Source organism: Amphiura filiformis, unplaced genomic scaffold (assembly GCF_039555335.1).
Source record: "Amphiura filiformis unplaced genomic scaffold, Afil_fr2py scaffold_68, whole genome shotgun sequence".
Lineage (NCBI taxonomy): Eukaryota > Metazoa > Echinodermata > Ophiuroidea > Amphilepidida > Amphiuridae > Amphiura > Amphiura filiformis.
In genome coordinates, this window is record NW_027305532.1 from 339,010 (window position 1) to 351,714 (window position 12,705).

Genomic DNA, 12,705 nt, shown 5'->3' on the forward strand with positions numbered 1-12,705 from the left:
TTCTACCTAAGCCTGGAAAAGATCCAAAGCTTATCAAAAATTGGCGTCCAATATCATTATTAAATATCGATTACAAAATAGGTACAAAGGCAATTGCTAAACGAATGGAAGGTGTACTACCAAGTATTATAGGTAATCATCAAACAGCCTTTGTCAAAGGTAGATATATTGGAGAAAATATTCGTTTAGTTGAAGATATTCTGCAGTACACAAATGATAACCACATTCCTGGTATGTTACTTTTTGCCGATTTGGAGAAAGCTTTTGATTCTGTTGAATGGAGTTTTCTTATGGCAACCTTGAAAAAATTTAATTTTGGTCCAAACCTGCTTTCATGGGTAAAATGTTTTTATTCAAATATTAAAAGTTGTGTAATAAATAAGGGTTTTCTACTGGTTGGTTTGATCTGACACGAGGTGTTCGTCAAGGATGCCCGTTATCAACAGCATTATTCGTGTGTGTGATAGAAATGTTGGCTTTAATAACTTTGAAATGTAAGGATATTAATGGCATAGAACTCCCAAGTGGGGTGGAGCTTAAGTGCTCCTTTTTTTGCAGATGATGCAACCTTTTTTCTATCCGATTCAAAATCTGTGGAGAATCTTCTAAGAGAAATAGATAAGTTTGGAAGGTTGTCTGGTTTGAAGATAAATTTGGAGAAAACAGAATTGATGAAGATAGGAAGTCTTAGACACTGTAATGATTATGTTTATGGTATTAAACCAACTAAGGAACCTGTAAAAATATTGGGCTTATTTGTTGGTTATGATAGTAAAAAATGTAATGAGTATAATATTCAACCAAGACTCACAAAATTAAAGGACAAATTAGATCTTTGGAGACAAAGAGATCTAACACTTAGAGGAAAGGTCTTATTAGTAAAAAGTATTGGTATTTCACAAATGACTTATTTAATGTCCACAGATTATGTGAGTGGAAATGTGTTATCTGATGTTCAAAAGATACTGTATAACTTCTTATGGAGTGGAAAACCAGAAAAAATCAAACGTTCTGTTTTAATTGCACCAAAAGAAAGCGGAGGAATAGAGATGGTAAATATATTCAATACAGACAAAGCATTAAAGATAATGTGGCTAAAAAGATTTTTGAGTGAAGGTTATGCACCGTGGAAAGATGTCCCAAATTATTTCTTTAATAGAATGGGAGGTCTGGAGTTCCTGTTACAATGTAATGTTGATGATTCTGTTTTTCCTGCAAATTTCCCCAGTTTTACAAAGAAGTCATTTTAAGCTGGCAAAGTTTTAAACAATGTAATAACAAAGAAACAATCAATTTGGAAGATGTATTGCATATGCCACTAAGTTATAACAAGTTGTTTTCAAAAGATGTAAACAAGTCTCTTAATAGAGCTCGAACAAGACTAATAAAGATTAAAGATATATTAGATGATAAAGGTTCATTTTATTCATACGAAAAGCTTTGTGAAAAATATGGACGATGTATTGATTTTGTAACATATTACGGTGTTATAAATAGTTTACCAAGGGAATGGAAATTAGAAATAAAGAAACTTTCTGAAACAGATATGGGAAAACTTAAAAGTATTGAAAAAATATTTCGTTAGAAGTAAAGAAGTTAACAACTCGTGATGTATCTAAACAATTTAACATGTCACAATCAACAAAACCAGTAAATCAGAATTATTATGATCGTTTGTTTGATCATTTGGGTAATCTAAATTGGGAATACATTTGGACATTACCTTTTCAAATTACCACTGAAGAAAGAATGAGATTTTTTCAATATAAAATCCTTCATCGAATAATTCCAAGCAATAGTTATTTAAAGCTTATTAATCTGAAAGAGAACGAAAATTGTCATTTATGTCAAAATAAAGAAACAATTGATCACATGTTCTGGGAATGCCATCAAATAAACTCTTTTTGGATGGAGATAGAGACATGGTTAAATGGAAAGATACAGACTCGAATACATCTATGTTATAAAGATATAATTTTGGGACTGGAAGGACATTCAAGGTTCAAAGTGCTTAACTATATTATTCTGAGTGCTAAGTATTATTTATTTAGGAACAGGTTTTCAAATGAGAAACCATATATCGCCACGTTCTCACATTTTTTAAGTAAAAAAATTGAAGAAAAAGCTTGTTTTCAGAGAATAAATAGATTGAATATCTTTCGTATGAAATGGGAAGGTTTTGTGTAAGAAAATAATGTAACAACAAAGTAATTATATATAAATATAACATATTAATTATTATTGTCTTTCTCATGTGCCCACGGACAAACAAAGTATTTAAACGAATTTAAAAATATGCATAATATTGTATTGTACTAGTGATATAAGAGATGCTTTTGTATTTTGTGTGTGTTGTTTTTATTCTTTCTATCTTTTGTTTATTTTTTCTCAAGTTATTTGTCTTTTGTCCTGTTTAATCTAAAAGCAAAATTAATAAAAAAATAAAAAAAAAAATTAAAAAATTAAAAATTAAAAAAAAAAAATAAAAAAAAAACTGTTTTATTTTTGAGTGGTTATAATTAGGGCATCTGTTCAGAGTTTATGCTTTACCTGCTTTTAAATTTTTGTGTATAATTGAAGTTTTGCAAAATAAAAGGTTGTTAGAACAGCTTAAAAAAAAACAAAAAAAAAAAACACGATTATGTCAGCAACTGAAATGAAAACCGAACTGCTTTCCACAAGTTTTAAGTTTCCAACAAAGAATACAGACAAAGGTATCGGTAATGACGTCAATCAAGGGCTTAGCCAGGATGATAGGAAACCACGTGACCAAAACCAATCCTAAAACTCATAACTTGAAACAACCAAATTCATTCGAACAAACCATCAAAAAACAAAAAATAGTAAAACAAGTTTGTGTGAATTGTTTGCTTTTGATCTTGTATTGTTTGTCTCTGTTTATCTTTTCAGATCTGGTTAATTAGTTACTCATGTTCACAAAGTGCTCACAGAAACTATTGACTTGATCACATGGAAACTTCACCAGTTAACCATATAAATGCACGGGGGTTTCTCGTTGTATTTTCTCGCTTCGTCTTAACCTTCCTGAAAGCTGGAGTCGATAAATCTTTAGGTGTTTTCTACATCTCTTTCATCACCGATCTCAATTCTACGTCTGCAATTGTTGGACTCTGTTGTAGCTTGTTTGTTGGATTGGGAAATATATTGGGTATGTAAAAGTAGGTTGGTTGAAAATAAGTCAATAAGTCCTAAACTTTATCACACGAAAGAGAGCCAGTCGCGTCGCGTGAAGCTCACTTAGCGAAGTTAGCGTAGTGTATTACCAAAATGACCAAAATGGTCAATTATCGGGGATTCATAAAATTTCGGTTTTTGCTAAATTTTGACAAAATCAATTTTTTTAAATGGTATTTTTAGGTTTTAAATGCAAAAGAACAGTGTTCTGTAACCTAATGCAACAAAAAACATTAAAATGTGAGTTTATTGGTCTTTTATAGCTGGTTTTGATTCAAATCTCCCCCCCCATTTTCCGGAAAATAACGAAGATTTCCGGAAATCAATAATTTGAGTTTCTCGACAACGGAAAAAGATATGAATGTGAAACAATGACCAAAAGATGTATTTTATTGTATTTAAGGGGGTACTACACCCATTGCATTTGTTTTTGCATTTGTTTTTGCATTTTTTGAAGAAATGAGAAAAAACAATTTGACAAAGTGGTATGCAAAATGAAGGGGCAAATCTTCTCGTTCTATTGGCGGCATCGGTATCAATATAGCTTGCATGCTTTTAAAGGTAGAAGCCAAAAAGTGGTACATTGACAGTACGGCTGCATATCGCTGTAATGCTCCCAACTGCGTACATGTATGCTATTTTATATCCATCCACAAATATAATATGAGTCTCGCCGCTGAACAATGCTGAAAGAATATTCAGTTTATTTGCTCATCCGGAGAATTATAAAAATCATAAACATACTAGTGGTTAAGCCGAAAGCCGTGTATCAAAGACAAAATAGGACATAACTGCTCAACAACACAAAGTTCTCAATCTATTACTAGGTTCTTTTTAGCTGTCACAAACGCCTCGGCGATATTGTAATTAGATTAGCATTGCCCTATTATGTGTGTTTCAATGAGAGCTTCACGATACATCATAGAGATCTTTGATTCGCAAGCTAGTTACAACAATTGACCAATCACCCTAAAGAATTTCATCACGACATCAAAACCAGTCAAAACTTACGTTTATAGACGTTTCATCAACCATCGGTTGACTTCATCAGCAGTGTTCACGTGGGTATTAGGAGTGGGGACCCTGGGGCGCGAGCAGAGGGCGGCAAAATGGAAGGGCGGCAAAAGAAGAAGGGAAGGAAATAATTTTACAGAAAAAGGGCGAGGAAATTGTCCAAAAATGTTGGAAAATTGTGAAATAAATGTAATTATAAATACAGTTTTTGAGGCTGGCTAGCGTCTATTATCCTTTTTTGTTGTTCTTCAATTTTTCAAACCATCGAAAAACAAAAAGGTCAACCTTTTTGGGCTGTCGAATGAGAGCGGCAAAGTTCACATTTTCTCATCCCCTGTGGTCCTGTGTGATATTGATACAGCAACACTCGGAGTCTGAGCAGCATCATTCCCTGTGCCAATGTTTTACCTAAATAAGATGGGTTGGTTTAGTCCTGGGGGATGCTATCATGCACTGTTTTGTCCCCATGATGACATTATCTCTGATTACAGTACTGCTTCCCCCAAGTGGTGCCAAACTCTCCATTTGAGGGGGTCGAGCTCATACATTTATCCTATGATTCTGTGATAAGTGTTAATAGCGGACTGTGTTACAATATGCTTTTATGATAAAAATATACTTTTGCGTCTAATTTTTACAAGTTTAGGTATTTTGTCCAGTATTATGTTTACATGGACAGATTACGTATCTAAATATTTATGTGCAGGTCCATTTACAATGATTTTGGAAGGGACTTTGAATGTCAGACAAATGGTAGCAGTAGGTGGACTATTGTCAGCTGTGGGATTCGGTATCTGTTGCGTTACTCCAAACATACCGGGCCTGGCATTTGGAATGGCCGTGGCAGGTCGGTAAAGATATCTCCTTTTATCTCCTAATTAAATTTACATGTATTTGCATATGTTTATATAAAGGAATATATTTCGGACGTACGCACAGCGTCACCATCAGGTTAATAATTATATTTGTACAGACGGAATCACGTGGAAATGTAAACGCACCATAAACACTAGATTACAAATAAACTGGATTAATAAAATAAAATTCACGTCTAGAGATATCTTCCCCACTTCCATTTAATCAAAAGAGTCATATTCATAATCCTATTGACCAGGATAATTGAAGCTTGCACTCTCTCATTGTGTCTATAGAATTGTCAGCCACAGACCACACACAGTTTAATTCATACAATACATACAAGAGCTTATAATTTGAAAAGACCGCCACATAATGATAATTTTATTCATAGCATGTTACAGCGTTAAAGTATTTCTGGTATCTATTCCTAGCTATAGGCCTAATGAAAAATGTATGTTGATGGTGTGCATTTTCCATTAATGTGTCAATGTGTGATTATAATCTCAAATCATAAAAAATATCCTTTTATTTTTGGTCTTGTTAAAATCCATAGTTTGGCTTGCAGTTGAATATATGTGCTGAAAGAATAGGGTAATCTCTTGTCAGGGGATTGAACTTCCAGTCAGGGTATTGAAAGCAAAAACTGAAAATCTATCGAATTTTCTTGAGTTCAAACGTTAAACAGAATAATGAGCTCGCGCAGATCGTAAAAATTTGTAATTTCAGAGATATGTGGAAACGCTTAATTCGCAGTGGCAATGAAGCGTACCTTTTTATCGTCCACGGGCGTGTGCAATAGCCTGGGTAGCTCGGCCTATCTCGAACAAAATCGCGATGCGTGGCTGTTAAAGAACTAGTGGATTCGCTCTACTGTCACGGCAATTTTTGACACGAAGATAACAGGGATGATGACGCTGTGGTACTTAGACATTCGGACATACCGACATAATATAGACTGGTTCTATTTGGGAAAAATCCTATTTTCGGCCAATTTGGGTAAAAGTTGGCAACCAGCTTATTGTTGTTAATTTGGGTATGCTGAACTCGAATCTGTTGTCTGCCAAGCAATATTTTGAGACCGTCATCCTGAACAAGAACCCCAAATAACCCCATAGGATTTACGTCATGTAAAATTATCCAAATAGCGTTTGGGAAAGTGGCCATTTCAATTACTAGGATTATAATTAATTTACCATTCCCTAAGCTACTTTATTGTTATTGTATTACAGGTGTAGGGCAAGCTTTTACACAAGTCCAAAGTATTGAACCTCTCAACTGGTATTTCCCTCAATTGTTTGCCACCGTAAATGGTATATCTTTGACTGGAGGTGCGATAGGAATGATGATTTTACCACCATTATCTGAACGGCTTATTCGGGAATATGGATGGCGCAGTACTCTTGCACTTATAGCGGCATTTTCCCTCAACGCAGTTCCTGCCAGTGCTATTTTTAGAAAACCTTCATGGGTGCGTGACGAACAAAGAGTCGAAACGTTGCCTGTAAAACACGAAAATTGTTTTCAAAATTGTATAACGTTGTTGGGAAGCAAACTAAAGGTGAAACTGTTCACAGGGTATCCAGCGTTTGCCACATTTCAAGTCATATTCTTGCTGAATGGCTTGTTGTATACTACGTGGGTTATTTTCCTTGTTCCTCACGCAATAACAAAAGATCTTTCTCTGAATAAAGCCGTGTATCTTTCTACTATTGGGGGCATAGGTCTTTTATTAGGACGACTTGGAAGTGGACTACTAGTTGATCTGAAAGTGATTTATGATATTCATCTCTTTATTGTATTAATGGTTTCATTGGCGGCGTGTTTCATTTTAGATTTAGTCGCAAAAACATTTTGGCTTCTCGCGATATTTGCGTTTATCGTTGGAATATGTGTCGGTGCCCAGTTTCCATTAGCAATGACTCTTGCTAAAGCAATGGCTGTTGAGAAGCAATTTACGTTGGCGGCAATTGCTTGGACATATCAATTCGTGGGTATTGGAAATATATTAGCAGGACCAATAACAGGTGAGTTGGATAACGTGGCCTCATTATGCTTTCCGTACGCATGAAAAACGAATAATCCGAGAGGTTAGTTTTAACATCGCACCATGACAATGCCTGAAAACTGGGTGATGAATCGCCTCTCTCACTATATGTGGCAAAATCATTTGTTTCATTCGGTACATATTAATGATGTATATTTCTGGAGTAGAAGGAGAACAGAAAATGGCTAATTTTGCCAACACATGTGTGGAGGTGGGGGAGGGGATCTATGTCCTCGTCAAGGTTTTGCGCACATTTTGCTCAGAAAAATAAACCAAAGCAAAGGCACAACCTTAAAGTTATTTAAAAACTATAATTGACATGCAATATTATGACTTTGAATATTATGTTTTGTTCTTTTCTTTTCTTTTACTTTTACCAATAGGAGGCCTAAAACAAGTTACAGGAGACTTCACTGCCGCTTTTGTTGGACTAGGAGTATTACATGTCTTCATCAGCATAGTGACAATATTCTATGCTAGGAGGAGAAGAAAACAATATACATCTCTTTAGACGGAGTGGGTTATTCTAATGGCCTAGTTTTCAATCCATTTTTGTAGTTATATAAAATAAATATTTGATGCAAATGTCAACGGACTTTCTTTGATCAGCAATGTTTAATAGTGCAACAACCTGAACTCCTGGATACCACACAAAAGCCTAAAAAGACGGGTTATTTCTATTGGGGTCCATGATAATTTATATACGGATATTAGAATCAGATTCCCTCCTCCTTAACGGCTACTTAAAACCATAATGTACGATCTTTTAAGATAAATTTGGTTATCTTTTTAAAACCTGATTTTCTGGCATATCTGTAATGTTAACACATGCCCTAACTTGCACCTATTTGGATTGAACCTAGGGTGTTGTGCTTGTAGAGAAATTTTGAATTAAATGTATGTTCATTATTTTGGTCCTTTTAAAAGGACCCAAAAAAGAACAAAATTAAAATTTGACCGAAATCTTATATTATGGATTTAAGGCCATTGAGATGGCAATATTTTTCCGGTTTTAGCCACTGAATTAAAAACCTGCAGTCTACTTCTTAATACTAATACATTGATATTGGAAATTTATCAGGAAAGCCAATAATTGCATTTATATTTCCATTTGTCTTTCCGTCTTGAGATAAAGCAACACACACTAATATGTGATGCGATCAAGCAAAATCAGTCGTAACTCGGAAATATTGATTTTGAGATATAGCCAAACAAAGGAAACTTTTCCTTTTGTTTCCTGTTGTTTTGGAAACTCTTTAATTGCACATATCTCTGGAACTGGTTATTCAATATCAATGGGGTTTTCTGCAAAATCCAGATTTGTAAATGATTTTTACTATCATATAAGAAACTGAAAATTGAATTTGCTTGATTGCATCACATATATGAAAACGTTTTTCCCCTCTCGGGAAATATCATGCACAGGGGACAGAAATGATACTTTTTATATGTCAATCCTTGGGATCTCCATTATTAAAGGTGTCAGCTAATTATCTTAGTGCATTTTCATTGCGAGCTTCAGATAAGGCTAATAATATATCAAAACGAAAGTTTTTGACTTTTTCTCCTCATGAGCAAAATCATGCACAGGGGCGGAAATGACACCCTTTGATTTTAAGCCTTAGGGGCTTCATTATAAAACCCATACAATTCCTTCTTTGTCTCAGTTAATATTTATCTCAGTGCATACGATAATGTACTTTTTTTCCACCATGGTGGGATAATTCTGAATTGACACTTAATTTGGGTGTACTTTGTCTTGGGTCCAATCTCTATCATGGAAAGTTTGCTATATCTTTCTAAATATAATGATTGTTTGTTCTAGATTTGTGTTTTAGCATTTCATATTTGAAAGAACTAATGTTTAATTGCAACATTTCTAAACCACAAACCCAAACTGGGTGCTATAATGTACAAGATTGGGCTACGAGTATACATTTGACCAAGTTAGCAATAGGTAATTGCTTCATTTTGCATATGCATGACTTTCTCATTATACTCAAAATCGGATTTTATTATATTAAAGGAAGTTGTTTACGTGCATATAGACTCCTTCACAGCCGGTTTCTGTCGTGTATGTTTGCGAGTGATCCACAAGCAGACTGGGTTGTCAGGGACTACAGGACAAAATACCTGTTTTTGACTATAACAATGTAAATCCGCTATACTGATAACACAACGAATTGGCAATCTGAAAATAAGCACTTATTTTGTAAACAGATGATACTCTGTGATTACTTATGGATGGAAACTTAGGAAATTGCTGTTAATGGAATAATTGATATATTAAACATACATTTTGTTTTGTCAGCGATGAAAATACGTTCACAAATACGGTTTTTAGGAACCATTTGACATTAAATATTTTGAACAATTGCTCTATGAAAAATGCACCCCTGCTGATCCAGGCTACTGATAAGCTGTCAACAAGTGACCACTGCACTAATTCTACTATTATAATGAGCAATTATCTGACCAGACAGGAACCAAGCTGGGTATAACATGTATAAGGTGCCCAGGCACCTGCACTGTTAACTAGGGTTAGTTAACATCACTAATTGATGTTGGGAGTGACACTAGTGGGGGGGGGGGGGGCTAAATACCAGTAATTGGGGTAGATAGTGGCTTTGGTTTTATACATTTTGGTTGAGCAACTGAATCAACACATTCAGAAAATAAAGATTGATTTGAGCCAGGAGCCTGAGGTGGACTAAGTATATATTGTTGGATTGTCAGAATGTTCAAAGTCATGTCATAAAACGTAATCACAATTAAGCATTAAAACCATCAAGGTCGTATCAATGTTAGCAGTTACTGATAAAAGATATTTGGATTGTCATGGCTGGTTATGATCACCGGCAGCAAACAATCTTAAAGTCGTCTGAATATAGATTGTTGGATTGATGCGAAACTCGGGTGGATGTGATTTCCATTGATCCCTTTATTTGTACTAGTATAAATTAAGTATAAATTAAATGTAGACCTATTTAACACACATTTTTCAATGTAAAATTACGAAACATGAATTTCATCCATGGTGTTGTCTTTTTAAAGACATTTCTTGTTTATCTTTGACGAGTTGTCAGGCATAAGCCTTTATTATACAGATTACGAAAACCACATATTATACACATTTTTAAATGTGTATAATATGTGGTTTTCGTAAAATCATTAAAATTTACGATAACGATAATGTACTTGCGAATATTTAAATATGACTGTGACGGATTTGGGTGAGCCCGGGGGTTGGGAGGTACCCATTATACGGTGTCCCATCGACGCCAAAAAATAAAAATAACAATAAAAAGTAATATTAAAAATAAATAAATAAATAAATAAATAAATAAATAAATAAATAAATAAATAAATAAATAAATAAATAAATAAATAAATAAATAAATAAATAAATAAAAGAAAATAAATAAATAAATAAATAAATAAATAAATAAATAAAAGAAAATAAAGAATTTGTTTTGAGAGATAATTTTTTAGGGGCGAATTTTTTATTTTCTGTGATTTTTTTTGTGATTTGTGACTTTTTGGGCACAACGTACGGTTAGCAGTTACAAATTAAAAAAACAAACCAGCATACTTACAGTAGGGTACTTTGGCGAATTTAGCTTTACCAACACATAACACATTCAGAATTGTTTGGAAAGATTTCATGATTACATCTTGGTGTAGATTATTCATCCAGTATTTCAAAACATTATTTTGTAAATTAAATCTAATACTGGAACTGAAATTTGCAACTCACTTTGCTACGTTGCGTCCGAAAATTTCGGACTTCGTCAGGCATCTGATTGATGATGTTGTGATGACGTCAGGTGTTGTGACGTCAGACGGCCCAACGTTACGAGACGTCACAACACCTGACTTCACAACACCTGACGTCATCACAACATCATCAATCAGATGCCTGACGAAGTTTTCGGACGCAAGTAGCAAAGTGAGTTGCAAATTTCAGTTCCAGTATTAGATTTAATTTACAAAGTAATATTTCATGATTACGTTTTAATCCAATGGCCATGATGGCGACGTCAGAAATGGGGATATCGCGGCCCCTGTATAAGTCAAGAAATCTTTCTCTAAAAACCTTAGAAATCTCAAAGCTTCACGGTTTATGCATTGCAGTTAAGCAGGTCACTCCAACGTTTGGAAATGGAAGAAAGAAATCAAAGCCTACTTGCTTATGTATATAGAAGATGACAAAACAGGTTTTATTAAACCCACGTCGGCATGGGCGTCAATCCGGGGTGGGGGGGGGGTGACGGGTGGCACAGGTGGGACATGTCCTGTCTCCACATTTTGGCAAATGTCTCCTCCCCCACACACACACACGTTTCGGCAATACTTCCTTGTGAGTCAATACCGTAAATTATTACAAATATTGGTGTTATGACGTCTAAAACGACTAAATAAATCTTTCCTTCATGGCCCTGATCATGGTGTCAGTTCCATGGTTCATTATAAATATTCTGCATGTTTCTCTAAACTCTTTATTTGGAATCAATTTATATAACACCCATGAATATGAACACATGTGGATCCCTGTTGGTGGGGGGGGGTGTTTTCTGTTTAAGTAACAAATTCGGTTTCCCAGCGCGCGAGCTCATAGTTGCGATACAAATTTAATGCTTAGTATTCATCATCTTTATTCAAACAATTCAAACATACAAATTCAAATGAATATATCAACAATTTCACGAATGTAGTCAAAATTACAACAAAAACAAAACATAAACAAAAACACTCTGGTTAGCATAAAGGGATAACTGGATTAATAAATAATTATTTATGATTTACATTCATTTGAATGCACATAAGCAGAAAAATCAGCAAGTTGCACTCTCATTGGTGACCAAGGGCCCCTATAATATACCCAATCTACTTTACGCATCAGGCATCTTTTTTTGTTTCTGAAATAACTACTAGGGGAGCTAGGACCACCTGCTTTGCACCCCCACAGAACCGAACCAAACCAACTTTTTTAGTTTCCTGAGATGACCCAAAACATAATCAGGATGTTCCCAAAAATATAAATTGGCCCCATGGGGGAAAAGGTCATCGAACTTTGCATAGCGTCAAATTTCAAATGTGCTCAAATTGTGTTAAACACCATTCCATTGCATTCCTCTAGTCACACGGATTCAGAAAATGTATAGTTTGACCTATTTAGTTATAACCAAAACGGGCCAAAGGTCACGTTTTTGGCTCTATGGGTCACGTTTTTGGCTCTATGGGGTCAAAAACATCAAAGTGCTCCGATTTTGCTAAAAGAGGTGTCAAATGTTCGTTTAGATAAACAAATCAAATAAGGATATGATTGCACCAATAGATTTTAGGGTTGGGATTTGGAGTTAGGGTTAGGTTTCCAGAAGAAGGATCAAGTTAATAAGGCCCCATATAAAATGTCTTTTTTACAAGATTTGCGAGATTGTGATTGAAACAACCATTATAAGCTATGAGAAAAATGTCTAAACCCTTTATTAAAGACGGAAACGTTATCGATAGCACCTCGTAATGCAGCAACAATATTGACAATGGAAATTATCCACAGAGTTAAACCATTTATATGCTAGTATTTGATCTAC

At 34.6% G+C, this 12,705-nt stretch overlaps 1 protein-coding gene across 1 annotated transcript; it reads left to right on the forward strand.

Annotated features, from left to right (window-relative positions):
- Positions 1-2,970: 2,970 nt before the first annotated feature.
- LOC140144635 (monocarboxylate transporter 12-like) lies at positions 2,971-7,622 on the forward strand. The gene is made up of 3 exons (XM_072166448.1): positions 2,971-3,169; positions 6,297-7,091; positions 7,495-7,622. Exons 1-3 carry the CDS (start codon positions 2,971-2,973, stop codon positions 7,620-7,622), a joined length of 1,122 nt encoding a protein of 373 aa, XP_072022549.1.
- The last annotated feature ends 5,083 nt before the right edge of the window (positions 7,623-12,705 follow it).

Coding starts and splice junctions, on each gene's coding strand:
- LOC140144635 (XM_072166448.1), top strand. CDS start 2,971: ATGGAAACTTCACCAGTTAACCATATAAATGCACGGGGGTTTCTCGTT. Junction 3,170..6,296: donor TGGATTGGGAAATATATTGG/GTATGTAAAAGT, acceptor ATTGTATTACAG/GTGTAGGGCAAGCTTTTACA. Junction 7,092..7,494: donor ATTAGCAGGACCAATAACAG/GTGAGTTGGATA, acceptor TTTTACCAATAG/GAGGCCTAAAACAAGTTACA.